Source organism: Carassius auratus, linkage group LG44F, assembly GCF_003368295.1.
Source record: "Carassius auratus strain Wakin linkage group LG44F, ASM336829v1, whole genome shotgun sequence".
In the NCBI taxonomy this organism is placed as follows: domain Eukaryota; kingdom Metazoa; phylum Chordata; class Actinopteri; order Cypriniformes; family Cyprinidae; genus Carassius; species Carassius auratus.
Window position 1 is genome coordinate 5011507 of NC_039298.1, and position 20033 is coordinate 5031539.

A 20033-nucleotide genomic window follows, 5' to 3' on the forward strand; every position below is an offset into this window, starting at 1 on the left:
GTCACATTCCTTTAACAGCATTTGCACTTAAATGTAATTGATGTTATACAGCATAATATGGATACTAAATACATCATATAGATAATAAAATAACAGTTAGACTTCTAGCAGCATTCCAAGAGCGTTACTTTGTTACACCAATAGGAGGCAAAAAAATGAGTCATTGAATTATCACCTGCCCCTTTAATCGCCACTGCTAAAGTGCCCCAAATCTTGGTTTAATGGCTCGAATATGAGCATGAATGTGCAACAGCACTATTGCCAATAATCCTTAAATATCCAATGAAGCGACACTAAAAAATAGTTACCATACACAAACCCCAGGAATACATTTGCATACCTGTGCTTTTACTTACAATTGCAGTAGCCATCCTAACACTTTGGTAACAAATTTCAGGCAAATGCATCTCTCTGGGGTAATTACAGGTAGCATGCAAATCCTTGCCACCTACGGAGTATGGAAACATAGTGGGTTGGTGTGAAGAGTTTAAAAGCTCATATGTTTCCGAGTGGCTCATAACAGAGGCAGAATGGGTGAGATATTGGTCTGTTCTGTGTTTCTCTGTCTGTTGAGCTATGGTGACAGTGGAGGGCTCCACCTTAAAGGAGATTATATCATCTCTGGCTGGTTCCCTCTCCATAATTCAGATTCCACCATCCCATCGACACCTTACCTGACCGACTGCACACAGTAAGAATGAGCCGATTATAAAAAAAAATTACAAAAAGTCATTTTATAGTACTTTGCATATTCCATTTGTCTATGATCATGTCAGTGTTTTTTTTTTTTTACAGGTATGTATTTATTTTCTCTTGCTCAGCTAAAACGTGTATGGGGTCTTCCAAACAAAGATATATTATCATCTACCATATTTACCCGAATGCAAACACTTCTTGTCTGTAATTTTTATTTCCAGAGGCTTGACCAATAAGCATGGCTATCATCTGGTGCAGGCCTTCAGATATGCCGTGGACGAAATTAACAACGGCACCCAGAATGAACCGCTACTTCCAGGGGTCACGCTGGGCTACCAGACCTATGATTTATGCTCCCTCCCGGCCAGCAATCTGGCCACCTTGGATCTGCTGGCCCAACAGGACGACAGTTCAGTTGTGGACAGCCGCACTGTGGCCATCATCGGTCCTGACAGCAGTTCCTACTCTTTCACACCAGCCAGTGCTCTCGGTGCATTCCTGGTCCCTCAGGTATTGCATGATCATAACAGGATTCACTAGATTATCATCATCAGGTTATTGACTAAATAATAAATTCATTTGTTAATATCAGTTCTATCAAACCCTGGTTTGATAGAACTAATATTAACAAATTACTTTATTATTTAGACAAACTGTTATGATCATGCCATATATATATATACAGTGGGGCTCGAAAGTTTGGGCACCCCTTGCAGAATCTGTGAAAATATGAGTAATTTTCAAAAAATAAGAGAGATCATACTAAATGCATGTTATATTTTATTTAGTACAGTCCTGAGTAAGATATTGTACATAAAAGATATTAACATTTATTCCACAAGACAAAAAAAATGGCTGAAATTATTAAAATAACCCTACTCAAAAGTTTGGGAACCCTTGGTTCTTAGTACTGTGTGTGGTCACCTGATGATCCACGACTGTCTTTCTGTTTTGTGATGGTTGTGCATGAGTCCCTTGTTTGTTCTGAACAGTTAAACTGAGCAGCGTTCTTCAGAAAAATCTTTAAGGTCCTGCAGATTCTTCAGTTCTCCAGTATCTTTGCATATTTGAACCCTTTCCAGCAGTGACTTTATGCTTTTTAGATACACCTTATCACACTGAGGACAATTGAGGGACTCAAACACAACTATTTAAAAAGATTCAAACATTCACTGATGCTCCAGAAGGAACAAGATGCATTAAGAGCTGGGGGGTGAAAACTTTTGAACACGATGAAGATGGCCAAATTTGTCTTATTTTGTTGAAATATAATTGTTTTCCATTTAGTTCTGCCCTTAGTAAGCAACAGAAGATACTTGTATGTTTCCCGGTACACAAATAAGTACAGTTTACCTTGATCTTCAAATTCCAAAAGTTTTCACCCCCCAGCTCTTAATGCATCTTGTTCCTTCTGGAGCATCAGTGAATGTTTGAATCTTTTTAAATAGTTGTGTTTGAGTCCCTCAAATGTCCTTAGTGTGAAAAAATGTTTCTCAGAATCATAAAGTCACTGCTGGAAAGGGTTCAAATATGCAAAGATGCTGGAGAACGGAAGAATCTGCAGGACCTTAAAGATTTTTCTGAAGAACGCTGCTCAGTTTAACTGTTCAGAACAAACAAGGGACTCATGCACAACCATCACAAAACAGAAAGACAGTCGAGGATCATCAGGTGACCACACAACGTACTAAGAACCAAGGGTTCCCAAACTTTTGAGTGGGGTTATTTTAATATTTTAAAATTAATAATTTTTTCAGCCATTTTTTTTGTCTTGTGGAATAAATGTTAATATCTTTTATGTACAATATCTTACTCAGGACTGTACTAAATAAAAAATAACATGCATTTAGTATGATCTCTCTTATTTTTTGAAAATTACTCATATTTTCACAGATTCTGCAAGGGGTGCCCAAACTTTCGAGCCCCACTGTATATATGTGGGTGTGTGTCTGTGTGTTTCACTATTCCATTTTAATTTAGCATTTGTTTTCTTCTGTATTTGTAGATCTCCTACGAGGCAACAAATGAATTGCTGAGCAACAAGATCCTCTATCCAGCTTTCTTCCGCACCATCCCCAGTGACAAAAACCAAGTCAGCGCAATGATACAGATTCTTGTCCGATTTAACTGGACCTGGATCGCCCTTCTCGGTAGTGACAATTCCTACGGTATACAAGGAATGCAAGGCCTATCCCAGCAAGCTTCCCTTTACAATTTATGTATCGCATATCAAGCCGTGATACCCGCCGTAACTGACAAGACGAAGCAGTACATGCAAGACATGGTCAAAAAAATCCTCAAAACCAAAGTCAACACTATAGTTGTCTTTGCTAATAAGAGGCGGGCCGCTGGCTTCTTTCCTTTTGTAATCGACCAAAACGTGACAGGAAAAGTGTGGATTGGGACAGAGGATTGGTCGGTGGCGTCAACAGTGAGTAGTATCCCAGGGATCAGTACAATAGGGACTGTCCTTGGTGTCGCCGTCCAAAATACTGAATTCAGTGGTTTTGGCGATTTTGAAAGGCTTTCTGTGCCCAGGCTGAAAGACACTGGTCTAAACAATCCATTCAACCACAGTGTCCCATGTATGCAAAATACAAACCTTTATGAAATAGCGATTCGAGGCTTTTCTCTGTCACAGTATGATGTTGTTTCCTCCTTTAATGTGTATAAGGCCGTGTATGCTGTGGCACATGCACTGCACAACATCCTGCATTGTGACTCAGGACTGTGTCAGAAATATAAGGTGCAGCCATGGGAGGTGAGTGCTTTAGAGAAGAATCACTGAAATATTAGTGCACATTTGCAAGGTGAATTATTAATGAACTTACTTTCTTTGAATCCCACAGGTATTTCATCAGCTGAAAAGAGTTCAGTTTTCAATTCGAAATACATCATTTTATTTCGATAAGAACGGAGACCCTCCTACAGGTTATGATATAGTGACGTGGGTATGGACAGATGGCCAGTGGTCATTCAAGGTGGTGGGAAATTACAGTCCAGCTCCAACTGAACTTCATTTAGACGCCTCTCAGATTAAATGGACAGGTCAAGAGTCTCCTGTAACCAAGGTAAGTTTCTTCTTCTTTATATGCATTTCCATATAGTTTCCTTAAGTGCTATTTACTGGCCCTATATGACATACTACTTACACTACCGTTCAGAAAGTCTGGGGTCACAACATTTTTCTTTTTCATTTTGAAAGAAAAGAAAAGAAAAGAAAAAAAAGGCAATGATGCTTTAAATCAGAGGGGCCAAACAAGAGCCTGTGGCAAAAGTTGGACCTACCTTTCCATGTCATGAGAGTGGGCGAAAATGTGAAAAACAAAAAAACTTTCTAATTCATCTTAAAACCATAAATAAATAAAATAAAATAAAGCTGGCTCCTAAAAATTTATTTTTGTATCAAAAAAGTAAATTAGATTTTAAAATATATTAAAATAGAAAAGTATTATTTTAAATAAAATAATTTAAATAATACTTTTTGGATAAAGCGTCTGCTAAATACATAAATTTAAATGATAATATTTAAAAATTATACTGTATTTTTGATCAAATAACTGCACCCTTGGTTAGCACTTGGAGAGACTTTTCAAAAAATATTACTGACCCCAAACTTTTGAAGTGTACGTGCTTCCAAAAAGCTTTCCATCTGCATCAGCAATCTACATAATAAAAGAAAAAATTAAATAATAAATAATAATTGGGATAATAATTGTAATTAATGTATTAAAGACTGAAAAATAATTAAAATAAAGTCCCAGAAATTGTAATAATAATAATTCTTATTATAATTATACATGTGTATCAGAAATATTTGTGCTCTGTCCAGGTTCCTGAGTCACTGTGTTCTCCAGAGTGTCCTTTTGGACACAGAAAGCTCATGACCGGACAGCATAAGTGTTGCTTTGATTGCATGGCATGTCCTGCTGCCACTTTCCTCAACAAAACAGGTTCTAAAACACTCTGAATGTCATAGAATTATAAAGTGCACAAGGTTGTTCAATGGAGGAAACACATAGGATGTTATTCAAAGTATATCCAGCAGATGGCACACTTTTTTCAGCTGTGACTTCCATTTTCTCTTGTTTTTTTCTTCTTGTTCTCTTGTTGACTTACTTTTCAGTGCACATAGACAACTACAAGTAATCCATTTGTTAACTGGGGGCTGTTTCATAAAACAAGTTTACCACATAAGCAGGGCTTATTTAAGTTATTCTGACTTATTTTGAACCAAAATCAACTGACAATAAGTCAGGCAGACTATAACTAAAATAAACCTGTCTTATTTGGTAAACCTGTTTTATGAAACAGGACCCTGGTTTACTCAAAGAGTGTAAACACTGAGGCTCTGAGATGGTTTGTTGACTTAAAAAAAGTAAAAAAAAAAAAATACATCCATTTCATATTAGCACTAAAATCTGTTACTGATAACTCATCCACTGTAATGTAATGAAATATTTGCAATTTACATGTTTCTAGTCAGAGTACCATGCGAACCAGCCAGTCAAACACTGTGCCTTTAAACTCTGTAATGTAGCCTCATTATGAAACACTTCAAACTTATGCTAACTTAATTTCATATGGTCTAATAGGTTACACTTTCTGCCAAGCGTGTGCCAGAGACTACTGGTCTGAAGAAGAGAGTGAGACATGTAAGAAGAGAGCCGAGCTGTACCTGCCGTGGGGCGCTCCGCTCACTACAGCCCTGCTCATATACCTGGGTGTGACCCTGTTTCTCACCCTTGGCACGGCTGTCATCTTCCTGTTCAACCTCAGTACCCCTGTTGTGAAGTCGGCCGGAGGGAAGACCTGTCTGCTGATGCTGGCGTCTCTGACTGTGGCCTCCTGCAGCACCCTGTGCCACTTCAGCAGACCCTCGCAGATCGGCTGCCTCCTCAAACAGCCCCTCTTCATCATCAGCTTCACTGTGTGCCTGGCGTGTGTGACTGTGCGCTCTTTTCAGGTTTATGGGGCACTCTTTATTTCACAATGTAGTAATGAAGAGGATAATGGCTGAAGAGCTCATTTCATTTCTGTCTGGAGACCCCAAAAAGTGCTTGGACGCTTAATGTACACTTAAATACATATTTATATACATTAGATAACAAAATATCTAACAAACCCCTTTTTTATGAAAGATTGCCTACTTTTCGAGCAAAGCATTTTGCAAAGAGACATTTGTTAGATTTATAGTTGGTGAAACGAAAACTAAAATTATTAAAAATGTAAAACAATTTTGTTCATTGAAATAAAGTAAAATATAAATATCAGATGAAAAACGGAATTAGAAATGTTGCTTTGGCTAATAACTGAAATAAAATAAGTTGAAGTACTAAAATGAATATAACAAAACAAAATGACTAAAATTTCAATTAAATTGAAAACTGAAAATATAACTGAATATATAAAGAAATACTACAATAGTATATTAACAATACTAAAATAACAGTAGGTGAAACAGTCAATCTACTGTTTGAAATTAAGAAAACATATTTAGACAATTTCATCGGCATATTTAATATAATAATCTTTCAATTTTCATGTTATTTTGGCGGTAGATTAGGTGGCGCTATAACTGTAGCTGAATATTGCCATGTAGATGTGTTCAGGGCAGGACTCTCATAAAACTTGTTACGTTTTGGGAAACTTGGACATAGTATGCAGTGCTACAACAATGTCCTGTTTCATGTCTTTAGCACTTAATAAGTGTGGCTAGAATGTTTCTAGCATGTTAAGCACGCAAAATCATATTTTACTATGTTGCTAACAGTGCATCACAGTGTTAAACATGTCACTTCTTGTTGCCATTAAGTGTTACTATGACTTTAACCAAATATAGGCATTTAGATGTCTTAAGGCTTGGACTCTTATCAAACATGTGAAGTTTGGGAAGATCAGACATTGTATGGCTGAGTTACAAGAAATTATTTATCCATGGCGAAACATCGAACTTTGTCAGGCCACTACAGAAACGACCTTCAACAAAAACTCAGGGTCTTCACATTTTAATGTCTCAGAGGCCTTTAGATTACACTGACCAAATTTTGTGTTGATCTGATCTACCTAGGCTATGTAGGTGAAGTGGGAGGGGCACTTCATTGAAAGTGTATAGGTTTGTTGAGCCATTTTTCTACACCCACTTCTGAAACCTATATATGATGTAAATTTTCACCACTTTTGGCTTAAAAATTTTCACCAAAAATTTTCACCACATAATCTTGATAAAACCTAAATTGAATACTTTTGTTTTGGAGGAGAGGAAGAAGAAAACAGAGCAATTCCAAGAGTAAAAAGTTAAAATTATAATCCTAAAGAGTACATATACACAATATTTGCCAATAACCAATATGGTATCTCTGTATTGTGCATTCTTAATAAATAACATTCATCCTCGTCAGTTCTCATAATAACACGGATCTCTCTCTTCTCAGGTGGTTTGTATATTTAAATGGTCCTCCAAGCTACCAAGATCCTATGAGACCTGGGCTAAGAATCGAGGCCCTGAGATGTTCATCTTCATCATGACAGTGGTGGAGGTCTTCATCTCTCTTCTGCGCATGCTCCTCGACCCTCCCTTTCCATCTCAGGACTATGACTTCTACCATAACAGCATTATTCTGGAGTGCAGTAAGACTATGTCTCTCGGGGCCTTCGCCGAGCTCTTTTTTGTGTGTGTGTTGAGCTTAATTTGTTTCTGCCTGAGCTACATGGGAAAAGATCTGCCGGCCAATTATAATGAGGCCAAATGCATTACATTTAGTCTCATGATATATATGATTTCTTGGATCACGTTCTTCACAGCTTACTGCATTTCCAGAGGGAGCTTCGCCATGGCCCTAAACGTAGGCGCCATTCTATTAAGTGTGCTAGGGATACTTGGTGGCTACTTTTTGCCAAAGGTGTACATAATCTTGATAAAACCCAAATTGAATACAGCAGCTCACTTCCAAAACTGCATTCAAATGTACACCATGTCCAAGCAGTGAAAGCAAATAAGACTTTCTACTGTCTCTCAACATTAGGATAATCCAGTAGAGCCTACTAACAATACAGAGCAACATAATCCCAGTTTCAGTCTTTTAGAAGCAGCCGATACTCTAATTGTCTCTGGACTGTGACTGCTTGGCATATGCGTAGCCAGTGGGCAGAATGACAGGGAAAGCCTAATTGTGTTGGCTACCGAAGGGGCAGAGTAACCAGTTCAGCTGTCCTGTGTGAACATCTGTCATGTGCTCCAGTCTCATGGGTGCCCAGTTTCACTCTAAACAATTTGGAGAACAGATTAAATTGAGCGGCTGGTCATGATCTTGGTCTTGCAGATAAAAGGACAGATGGCTTCACTTTTCCTGTTTGTCTTTAGTGAGTCTTTAAAGGAATAGTTGTTGAACAAACTATTCACCCTCAGGCCATCCAATATGTAAGATGAGTATGTTTCTTCATCAAAACAGATTTGGAGAAAAGTAGAATTACATCACCTGCAGTGAATGGGTAGTGTGGCCATATGCACCGTCCAAGCCAGGATTTTAATAATGCCTAAAATATCCAGGTTTTGGCTATTTGCACTGTGCAGGTTGATCGATGTGTAACATTCATGAGAGCTATAAAGAGCAGAGCAGATGGCTCCTTGTGCTTTCGAATCACTTTCACATGTTTGTTCGTTCGTTTGACTTAAAGCATTGGGGCACACTTAGTTTTTTTTGTGTGTGTGTGTTGGGGGGGGGGGGTTGTATGCAGCGATGCTTCAAGTCAATTGAACGGACAAACACGTGTGCATATTTGCATCGCTTTGATCGTTCCCTCTAGATCTCACCTTCTCATACGCATCTCACCTTCTTAATTCACCCAAAAATGAAAAACCTGTCATTGATTACTCACCCCCATGTCATTCTGAACCCGTAAGACCTTCGTTCATCTTTGGAAAACAAATTTAGATATTTTTGTTGAAGAGCTTTCATAGACAGCAATGCAACTGAAATATTTTATGGTCCAGAAAGGTAGTAAGGACATCGATAAAATAGTCCACATGATATCAGTGGTTCAACTGTAATGTTATGAGCCTACGAGAATACTTTTTATGCACAAAGAAAAGAAAAATAACAACTTTATTCAACAATTTCTTGAGTCATGAATGAAATAATTTTGAATTATTCAACTAAACCTTTAATGGAGGAACATCTGTTCTTGAATAGTGACATAGAAATAGTGTAGATGTATGTATATGAAATATGTCTGAAATACTTTTATGCTATTTTGTTTCTTTGTTTGTTTTTTGTTTTTTAATCCTAAAGTTTCCTGTTAATTACCAGATTTAAATAAAATTTTAAATCCTGAATTTTCCATGTAGACTTTTGGACTCCACTTGTTGCTCGTCTAATTGTTCAGTGACACACACACACACACACTTGCATCAGCCCCTGGGAAAAGATAGGATGAAAGGCTTGGTGTTGTTAGGGAGGTCATCTCCAGTGACTCCGGAACGTGTGAGTTGGGAGCACGGAAGTGTTTCCCACACTACTTTCCTATTGTGAGTGTGATATTCTCAGGAGGGGAGAACAATAGAAGTGTGCCTGTAGAGGGGAGGCTGTGTAATTCTATTTACTTGACGTTACCCATCTGTGCTGGTAGAAACCTCATATAGACATAGTTTAGATTTATTTGAGAGCTTAAAATTGTACAATTGTTTTTAAAATAAAACATTTGTTTTATTAATGCCATATGAAATTTGACTCTATTCCAGAAAAATAATAATGTAAATAAATAAAAAACTGTATTTCTCTCTCTGCCTCACAAAAAAGGTCAAATTGGACATGAAGTCTTTTTGAATGTTGTAAGATTCTATGTGTTTATTTTTCTATTTTATTATATACTATTAATTGCAAGTAAAAATCAGTGGTTCACACAAATTGAGAGCTAGTTTTTAAACCTGTTAGCTTATTTACCTGCATTTAGTAGATCAGCCCACAAGTGATGTTTAACGTAGTTCCCTAACCCGTTCACATATTGGGCAAGTTTCTTAAGCAATTAAAAAACAGAACAGATCAGGGTCTGTAACATCCAAACAGTGATTAAAACACCAAAAACCATGAATTGATCATGTAGAATTTTATTAACAGAAAATATTTGACATAAGAGCTCATTTTCAAAACATCACTGGCCAAGACAACAAACTGGATCCTTTATCAAAGGTACAACATCCATTACCTACCAAACGATGGAGAATAGCCAGTGGAAACATAAAGATACTCTGAAAAACTTTTAAGTACAATTTCAACTCCACTGGAGTCAACCTCAATTTAAATATGCATACATCAATATGTTTATATATATTTGCAAAAAACAAACCCCACACATGACATGCAGGAAAAAAATATTAGGCTAAATCGTTTGCACGACTGACTAATTCGTTCCCTCAATGTACTAAAACGTGCACACAATTACTATTGTGTTCCATCGATTTACTATTTCGTTCACTCGATTTAGAAATCATGCGTTTGTTTTAGCAAATCGGGGGGACGCAATAGTAATCGTGTGCACGTTTCAGTACATTGAGGGAACAAATTAGTAAATCGTGCACACAATTTATTTATTTTTTTTTGCATGTCATGTGCGGGGCTCCGTAAATTCAAGTAATCACATATGTAGTACAAAATCACATTATGACCTATCCTAAACGGAACAAGAAGCACATTAATACACCTCTTTCTATTGACAAACACATGTTTGTCTAAAGTTTTTGTCAAGCAATATGATGACAACACAAATGTACACTTTGGAAATGAATCTCCTACTTTTATGAGAGGCGTTACTGTGACTCCCTCAGGGTTTACAGTTCACAGCGTCTCTACCAGGGTCTCCAGACGGGCCTCCTGCTGTCATGCTGTTGCAATCCAGCCATGTTCAGTTTAGAGGAAGATGCTGGTGGAGCGGAGCCTAGCTGGGTGTTGTGGAGGTGCTGGAGCTCCTGGCCGGATCCACCTCCAGAGGAATGAAGAGTGAGGAAGTGGACAGACTCCCTCCAGCAGTGAGAGTAGCCTTCATTATGGTCCCTCTGAGGAAGCTGCTGCTGCTGCTGCTGCAGCTGTTTGAGAAAGTTGACGGTCATTTCCAGAATATCGGCCTTCTCCAGTTTGGCACTGGGATCGTGGCTGTGAAACTCCTTCTCCAGGAGACTCTTGAGCTGGTCGATGCAGTTGTTGATACGGTCTCTACGCATCTTTTCAACAATCGGCTTCCTCTGCTGAAAGCAAATGGGAACACTGATTAGAAAATGTTTCAAACTACATAAAGAATACAATTTTGGTGAAACGCTTTGAAGAACTGCATTGAAATGAAACATACCTTCAATTTGTCCTTATCACTGAAGTGAAGATGGTCAAAAGAGGATAGCGTAACCACATGAGGTGCCATGTCCAGGCTGGTACAGCTTGATTTTCTTCTGTGGCAAAAAGAGTTGTGAGTCTCTTTGAGGAGCAGCCCCTGTATTTATACGGCAGCATTAGCATTACAAAGCCATGTGGCCTGTGCTGTGTTACTGTTCCCACACTCTGAGACCAGAGGGCCGGCTCATCACAACAATAGAGGACATTAATTTTATGGGTAACTGCCTGCTTGCCTTCCACTGAAGGAATGTTTCCCAAGGTATTGAAGGGACGCCACACTTAAAGGTTTAGTGAAGGAATTTGACCCTTTAGCCAATTAGAAAAATATGATTTAAATTCTCTATCAAACAATTCTGATGAATATAGGTTGTGCATGTTTTCAAATGCACTTCTTTTTTTCTTTTTTCTTTTTTTTTTTTTTACAAAAACATGCTTGGTAGAATACAAAAGATAATAATAAATAATAATAATAATAATAATAATAATAATAAATAAATAAAATTTATTTGATGGACCATGAAAATGCTCAATGGATGTCTGCGCACGCATCTAGTTCACATATTGCTAAACCAAAATATAATGAAAAATTCTCAACATAGCACAAACTGTTCAGTGATTAAAAAGAATAAACACTGTAAAAAGTTTTTTTTTCTAAGTTGTGAATAAAACAAGATTATTTGAGTACAAGAAAATAGTGAAAATTGTTTCATTATTCAGTTTTTTTTTTTATTCATTATTAATATGATTATTTTCAGTATAAGGACATATATACTATAGGGTTAATTCATACCAGAATATGCTTCAAAAACTCTGGATTGCACAAACTGTCCAGTGAGGAAAAATAATCATGCACATACAATTTTTTTATGCAGTAATAAAAGTATATTTTATATACAATGTAACCAAGGTTTTTTTTTTTTTTTTTTTTTTTGGTAAGCTGTTTTATATTTGGGGAGCGTGACCAACACCTACTTGCTACAATGGCACGTGGTTAAAACTACTACATCACATCAAGGCACGAGAGTCCCAGCTGGAAACACAGACTCGAGTCCGTTCCCAGGCCAGGAATATTCGTTTGATTACTGTTACAACATGACTGTCAGCTTCAAAACTGTCGCGTTCACGTGTCAGATTACGGAAGTTCTCGTGTAGCTGTGGAACTAAAACATCTACATTTTCATCTTCTAAAAAAAATGAATGAGGCGAAATATTTCGATTTGAAACGTGTTTTGCTTTAGCTTATTTTCTGCAAGGTGTCAGCACGCTCCAGTAGCTCATGCTCTGAGATCAGTGCGTCTGATTGATTGTGTGGAGGCCAGCTGTAGCCTAATATAACTGCTGTTACCGCCGCTCTAATGTCGCGATCACACGCCCAGCAGACGCCGACTGTTTATCAAAGCCAAAAGCGTCAGAATTCGCCTACTAGACACGTGATTAAACTGGTTTCACTGTGGCAATGGAATGCAATGAGAACGATCAGGTGAATATCGATTATTAGTGGGGCTTGCTGTTTGAACACGCTTGGAAATCCCTCAGAACACATTGAAACACACAGCAGCACCACCTTTGCGTATCGTGACATTATTTATGTTTTTTTTATGTGGAAGCAGCATTTACATTTTGTTCAGAAGACATAAAATACTTTTTATTTTTATTTTTTCAGTTATATAGTCTATTTCTTCCGTCTAAAATATTCTAGGTGGTAGCCTACGTTCTAGTTATTTTTCGACTGAAAACCATCGATTTTTAATTTTAAAAAAATAATTTAATTTAAAAAGTTTTAGTGATTTTTGTTGTTTTGTTAGTTTTTTAGTACGACTATTCATTAGTTTAACTTTATTTAGTTAAAAGAGAAAAGGAGAATTATTGCCTTTTTATTTTTTGTTAATATTTTAAGTTAACATTGGTCCTTTCAAGTAATTTTATTTTATTATTATTATTATTTACTTGGCAGAACGGCCTCTTTTTGTATTGTGATGGATAGCAAAGACTACTGTTTATATTGTGTGTGTTCTGTGTGTTTGTGTTTGGTTGTATTTTACACACATAGGCTATTGAGTGTGAGTTTGTGTTTGAGGACATTCCCACCATTCTGGGTGTTTTAATCTGACTAGTGCAAACAATACACTAATTGCTCCATTGGAAATGTTAATTGCGTCCTTGTTGTAAAACAAACAGTCCGTCTTAGTGTCACACACAAACTTGGGAAATCAAGCTTGTGGTTTTGCAATAGTGAGGAATACAAACATTTTAGCAAATAAATTATGTTCATATATATCAACTATGGAAGATATGAAGTCTTTTCTAAGTTTCAGTAGTGTTAAATAAATATTATGATTTTGTTCCTGTTTCCTCTACCCTCATGTACCTAAGCAACAGGCCATAAGACGTATAATGTTAGTGTGACATAAGGCACTGGGCTTTTACTGAAGATTCATGAGTTCTGTATGAGAGGCCAGCCTTCCTTTCCCACAGTCTGTTCATTGATTGCCCACAGTAAGAAAACCAAAGAAGTGTGTCTTGTTACACATCACACGCTGTTTGAACTTGCTTTATAAGAGGGGGACCTAAGACAGCAAGACCATCTGGACTTCAGACACTGCTCACACTCTTTTAATACTTTCCCAGTATTTAAAATCAGTTTAGATTTAGAAATTCTAGAGCCAAGGTGTTTGTTTCTGTATTTATTGCATATATATATATATATATATATATATATATATATATATATATATATATATACAGTAACAAATAATAAAATACATTTTTAACATTATAAAATATTTTAACTATAATTTATTTAGCATAGTGAGTAGTACAGTATGTTATTGGTTAAGGCAGTCAATCTGGTCTGCAGTATTTCTGTAAATTTATTTTGCAAAGGTCTCTTTGTCTGTGCTGAACTTGTTCAATGAGCAGCACCTGAGAAACATAATGTTTCATCGAGAACGTGATTATAAAGTATCTGTAAATACTGTTTGGTTTGCCTTTTAAATTTACGTGGAATTGAATTTGAGAATCTGTACAAGATGTGCAGTTTTGTAGATCTGCCCCTTTGAGGCAAACTGTAGTAGTAAGTTCAACGGTGGACAGTAAGTACATTTACTTGAGTATTGTACTTAGGTACACTTTTTGAGTATCTATACTTAAGTAATTATTTTTTGGGGGGGAACATATGATTTTAACTTCAGTATATTTGAAAGACATATATCATACATCAGTTGGTTTTATGATTTATTATTTTTTTCTCTTCTCTTAAACATGACCTCTTTTTTTCAGACAGTTTATCAGTAAACACTCTTGTAGGGCTACGTAAGTGATTTCTCTGCATTTTTTGAACACTGACCAGTAGCAAATGTGATATTTCTTTACAACAATTCAAAAATGTGTAAGTTACTATAATGGTATGCATTAGACATAATATTCTCTGATTTTGCTAAATTGTGTAAATGAAAATATTTCCTATAAAGCCACAGAAGAACTGTTGTGCGTTTCCTAACAAAACACAATAGGTGTTTGACTTGAAGCAGCTCTGAACTGTTCTGTATATACAAGACATCAAAGTACCACGAGTGCCATGATTATAAAGCATTATTGAAATTGTTGTATGTCAAATTAATCTTGCTGTTTTGCTTATTTATTAAAGCAGTGTTGCTGTTGTAAAGTTATACAGATATAGTTGTGTTGATAGGTTTTGAAGCAGGTTTAATAAAAAAAAAAAGTGCAAATCTGTCTGTATTTACAGGCATTTCACTAATCACTCAGTTCAAATATGGATGAATTGCTACTGGTAGATGTATGCACACACTTCCAGAGCTGCGTGAGGTCACTACCATGCTGCTAACAATAATTTTTTTTTTTTTTTTTTAACTCACTTGTTTCTTTATTCCAAAGATACTAAGCTAGCTAGTTTATTAAGTAGGCATAATGTATTGTAGGTTGCTTCAGAGGCATAAAATATTGCCAATTATTACATACAACAATAATAATAGTGCATTGACAAAAAAAAAGGAAATTTAATTTTGATAATTAAGTACTTTTAAATCCATGTATTTACAACTTTCACTTGTAATGAAGTAATATTTGATCAGCAGTATCAGTTCTTTCTCTGAAGTAATGGAGTTGTGTGCACCTCTGCTTTCTGGTGACAGGGATGCCTCCTATCCTAACTGATTATAGGGTATCTTGTTAGGAGATAATAATTGCTTGAGTGGATAGCAAAGCAAATGAGTGCTTGTTTGTAATTAGATATTTATAAAATATGTAATTGCAGCCAACTGATGCAATTAAAAATTTAGTGGGACGTGTGAGAAGTTGTTTGAACTTTAATGTACATGAGGTTATTTTTTTTGTTTATGAATGAGCACATTGACATAAAGTGTAATGTAAAATAGACATTTATTTTTATAAAACATTTGATGACATTCCACATTTCCATTTAGTGCCTTACATTGCTTTTCCTTACCACTGTGCTTGATTGTTAGACCAATCTCTCACGTTTAAAATACATTTCCCTAAATAATCTTTATAAAAGAATTTGCCATAGCTGATTATGTAAGACTTACAACACCAAAAAAAAAAAAAAAAAACATTCTAAAAAGAACAAGAGGTTAATAAAAATCAAAAGACCCATTGGATCTATTCAGGAACATGTTTATAGAAATTTGTTATGGCATCTCGTTGTGAGATAGATAGATATATATATATAGTTGTCAACTTAGCAGATTTAGTTCACTTAAAGCATGATTTGCCAATATAGCAAAAATACAGTCAATTCCAAATGTAGGAATACAGTCAATTATTCTCTCATGAAAGAGAAAGACCTAGAATAACATGTTAACTTTAAGGCTGATGAATTAAGCTGAGGCGGCACATGTGTGTGATTTTCTCTGTAGTGCTTCAGCAGTCTGCATGGGACACTGAGACAGGAAGTTGATGGCGTCCTGGACACATCTGTAGTGTCTGTCACAAACTGCTGGCCGAGGGATTCTGGGAGCGCTGCTGACATCTCAAGAAATCAAGCATCATCTCCAGGACTTCAGCTTTCTCCTGTCTGGAGTCGGGCTGCTGCTTTAGGAACTCTTGACCCAGAAGAGACTTGAGCTTCTCAATGCTGCTGTTGATTCGTTCTCTGCGGATCTTCTCCACTATTGGCTTTCTCAGCTGAGGAAACATTAGGAACATGCATTTAGAAACTATCATTTCTGCTGGTTATATTTCATAACGATCTATGATTTATGTAGTCAGATATGAGACGTTGAATATTTACCTTGTTTGAGAGTGGAAGTTGTTCTCTGCTGATGATTGATCCAGTGATTGTAGGTGCCATGGCTGTGTGTCTTGTGTTCGGTTCTCTGTTAGGATCAGATCAGATCTGTGCTCGGCTCTCTCTCCTCTCCCTCTATTTATACTCCCAAATCTCCATATGAATGTGTGAGTCTGGAGTTTGCTGGAGGTTCTCACAGTCTGCAGCGAATGGGAGCGTTCCAAGAGCTCAAAGGAGCAGAGGGCTGCCACATGCTCAGTGAGGCATTTATTGCACAGGAAACAATGAGCTGGCAGATGGAGAGAGATGTATTACAGGGAGGAAGATTGTGAGAAAGTGTAGACCCCGTTTGAAGTCGCATCGGATGCTGAGAAACCAGTAAAAGAACGTGCACCATTTTTAATAAATGTATGTTTGAGATCAGTAGAGAAAATTCTTGATTTGCTTCTTCATTTAAACAGATTATATCTGATTATAGTAATATTATATATTTTATCTGTTTTTTAATTGATCAGTGTCTTATTTGATGAGTGACCTATAAGAATCAAAGAATATTTTTTTTTAATCATTTTACATAATGTTTTTGTACAATTAATTCTAATTTGTAAAGTTTAATTCTTGTAAAAGTAATAAGTGGTTAAAAAAATGTTTCACTCTCAAGTTTAAATGGAAAAATATCCGTTCTACTTCAGATTTCCTCAAGAAACAGGACAACAAGTCGATAGTAGGTGCAGATTTCCTCTTTCAGATGCAGTTCAGATGTCCTCTCACAGAATGAAGTTCTGCAGGTGGGTGATGTAGTACTGGACTGGGACTGCACTTTCCACAGCTTTCCCACAGTCTGTCCATTCATCAGAGATGAATAGAAGTGTGCCTTACTGCAGGCAATTAGGCATGTCATCAAGGGCCTCTATAGAAACCTCACAGGGGTGTTTATGACACTGTCCCTAATTGAGATGGGCATTCATTTGCTTGTTTGGATTCAGATTCATGCTTAAAAGTGAGAACTCAATAAATAGATTAATTCAATAAAATTTAAAAACTATAATTTTTATACTATAACTATTTTTGCCATAGTATAATTGAAGATGATTTTATTGATAATTAATAAATAATTATTTACTGGCTGAAATATGAATTTCAAACCTTCTGTTTATTATCCTTATGACCATATTTGATTTCTTACAATCACTATTAATATCAATATTTAATAATTCTGTAAATAGTTCTAAAATAAGGGTGGAATGGAAGAATTTTTCAACCACTATTTTAATTGTAGGTCTTTCATATAAACAGCACGTGCTTGTGAGCAATTAATCCTAATGATGAGCAACAAGGCTGCACTTTCTCGTCCACCCTCCACCTGCTCCCCAGAGATGCACTCATTGTGTCGGAGCAATAAGGGCTTCAGCAGCCACATGGCGGCCCAAACGCTCCCATTGGCTGCAGACTGTGAGAACCTCCAGCAAACTCCAGACTCACACATTCATATGGAGATTTGGGAGTATAAATAGAGGGAGAGGAGAGAGAGCCGAGCACAGATCTGATCTGATCCTAACAGAGAACCGAACACAAGACACACAGCCATGGCACCTACAATCACTGGAGCAATCATCAGCAGAGAACAACTTCCACTCTCAAACAAGGTAAATATTCAACATCTCATATCTGACTGCATAAATCATAGATCGTTATGAAATATAACCAGCAGAAATGATAGTTTCTAAATGCATGTTCCTAATGTTTCCTCAGCTGAGAAAGCCAATAGTGGAGAAGATCCGCAGAGAACGAATCAACAGCAGCACTGAGAAGCTCAAGTCTCTTCTGGGTCAAGAGTTCCTAAAGCAGCAGCCCGACTCCAGACAGGAGAAAGCTGAAGTCCTGGAGATGACGCTTGATTTCTTGAGATGTCAGCGGCGCTCCCAGAATCCCTCGGCCTGCAGCTCTACTGCAGCTCATGAAGGACACTTCAGATGTGTGCAGGAGGCCGTCAACTTCCTGTCTCAGTGTCCAGAGCAGACCGAGTCCCACAGAAGACTGCTGAAGCACTTCCTGCACACACAGCTCCACACAGAGAACCGCACACATGCGCCGTCTCAGATCAGTTCACCAGCCGCACAGAGCAGCAGCAAAGAGCAAACTCCTGTGCTCTGGAGACCCTGGTAGAGCCACCAGGACCCATGTGATTTATCAGACAGAATTCATAATGCCAGTCTGAGATTGGCGTGGACTGTAATTCTAACGTAGGAAATGATTTCCGCCTCTGCTGCTTATGCAGGACCTTTAATCTGCTTTCAGAGAAAGTTTGTGTTTCATTGAAACTGTGTGACCAGTAATATTTGATCAGAATGTACAGAATCTTTTGCCACGTGTGAAAATTAATATTGATAAAAACATACAAGTCTGATTTAGACTTTGAGCTCCTGTTGCTCTTTCACCCATATTGGGTTTGTTCTCTTACTGCTTTCATTTACTGAGAAAGTTTGTGTTTCATTAAAGCTGTGTGACCAGTAATATTTAATCAGAATCATTTGCTTTGTAAAATGATTATTACATTTGTAAAAATTTAGATTTAAAGAAACGTTAAAGTCTGATTCAGAGATTTGAGCTCTTGTAGCTCTCCTTCACTCATATTGTGTTTATTCTCTCTGCATCTAAAGGATGATGACACTGCTTTCATTTACTGAAAGCTTTTGATTTATATTTTGTTGTTTAAAATAGATCCTATATTTCTTATGAGTTTAATTTTTTTCATTTGAAGGAAAGATTTTGTGAAAGCACAAATTGCTGTTTTTAATGTTTGCATGGTTTTACATGAATGAGACATTTCCCCTATACAGGACAGTTGTTTATCGTCACTGTTAGTGATCTGAATTTTACTCTTTGTATTCAAAGTCAAGTTGTTACTTTCTTTAAATGTATTTTGACATTGAAATGACATTCCCAGTTCAAGAGAACTATACAGATGTAATAACATGAGTTCTTCATGATTGTAAAAATATGTATTTACATATTGTTACTGATGTTACTTCGGGTACTTTAAGGCACTTGAATGTCCTTCAAAGTTGAGGCAGAAGTTCACTGTCAGATTTGCTCTCATGTGAAGAGCAGCGATCATATTGCTAATGACAAATAAATTGTACAATCAAGTTTATGTTCTGTGTTCTGTTTTATTTTACTTAATGTAATTATCTATGAAGATTCGGGAGGAGCGCGTCAGATACTTAGCCTAATCATCACAGGTGGACCACAATCAAGTAATCAATCCCACAGTATAAATATCGCTGACTTACCTCTATCCATTGACGGTTTATCAGCATGCTGGTTCGCTTCGTCAGTCACCTTATCACAGACCCAATTTTCGTACCAACGAAGAGCGCTAAACAGGGGATTTATAAGACCCGTTGCTTTTGCCGGACCCGAGATCATTTCTACCCAGCCAAACACGGCCGTTGAGCAGCATTAAGCGTCATCGCGACAGCTGCTATCCTCGCCAAGCCACACATCGTGGCCAATAGACCGTGCAACTCCGAGCTCGTCTTGCTCGATACACGATCGTGCCGCCCGAGACCGAGCTCTCGTAGAGCGCTGGATTGCAGCAGAAAGAATCCAACCACGGCTCAGCCTTTCACCACGGCGTTCCGGCCGAGTGGCAGTGTGAGGCCGCTTCCTCTAGCGGCGCAGACTAA

At 37.2% G+C, this 20033-nt stretch overlaps 3 protein-coding genes and 1 pseudogene across 4 annotated transcripts; 2 read left to right on the plus strand and 2 right to left on the minus strand.

Annotated features, from left to right (window-relative positions):
* The first annotated feature begins 530 nt into the window (after nucleotides 1-530).
* On the plus strand, nucleotides 531-8019 carry tas1r1 (taste receptor, type 1, member 1). Its single transcript, XM_026240885.1, has 7 exons — nucleotides 531-691; nucleotides 918-1206; nucleotides 2702-3457; nucleotides 3546-3767; nucleotides 4529-4649; nucleotides 5292-5662; nucleotides 7131-8019. Exons 1-7 carry the CDS (start codon nucleotides 531-533, stop codon nucleotides 7683-7685), a joined length of 2475 nt encoding a protein of 824 aa, XP_026096670.1. The 3' UTR covers nucleotides 7686-8019.
* A 1765-nt stretch (nucleotides 8020-9784) lies between these two features.
* On the minus strand, nucleotides 9785-11193 carry her12 (hairy-related 12). 2 transcript variants are annotated; one of them, XM_026241108.1, is made up of 2 exons: nucleotides 11038-11193; nucleotides 9785-10936 (listed from the first exon to the last, which is right to left on the minus strand). In XM_026241108.1, exons 1-2 carry the CDS (start codon nucleotides 11104-11106, stop codon nucleotides 10541-10543), a joined length of 465 nt encoding a protein of 154 aa, XP_026096893.1. In that variant the 5' UTR covers nucleotides 11107-11193; the 3' UTR covers nucleotides 9785-10540. The 2 variants fall into 2 exon arrangements, with proteins under 2 accessions (XP_026096893.1, XP_026096894.1); XM_026241109.1 differs by having other exon boundaries at nucleotides 9785-10933; nucleotides 11038-11188.
* A 4264-nt stretch (nucleotides 11194-15457) lies between these two features.
* LOC113068372 (transcription factor HES-5-like) lies at nucleotides 15458-16709 on the minus strand (annotated as a pseudogene).
* Nucleotides 16710-17801: 1092 nt separating this feature from the next.
* On the plus strand, nucleotides 17802-19498 carry LOC113068373 (transcription factor HES-5-like). The gene is made up of 2 exons (XM_026241110.1): nucleotides 17802-17990; nucleotides 18097-19498. The coding sequence occupies exons 1-2, from the start codon at nucleotides 17931-17933 to the stop codon at nucleotides 18508-18510; spliced, it is 474 nt and encodes a 157-aa protein (XP_026096895.1). The 5' UTR covers nucleotides 17802-17930; the 3' UTR covers nucleotides 18511-19498.
* Nucleotides 19499-20033: the final 535 nt, after the last annotated feature.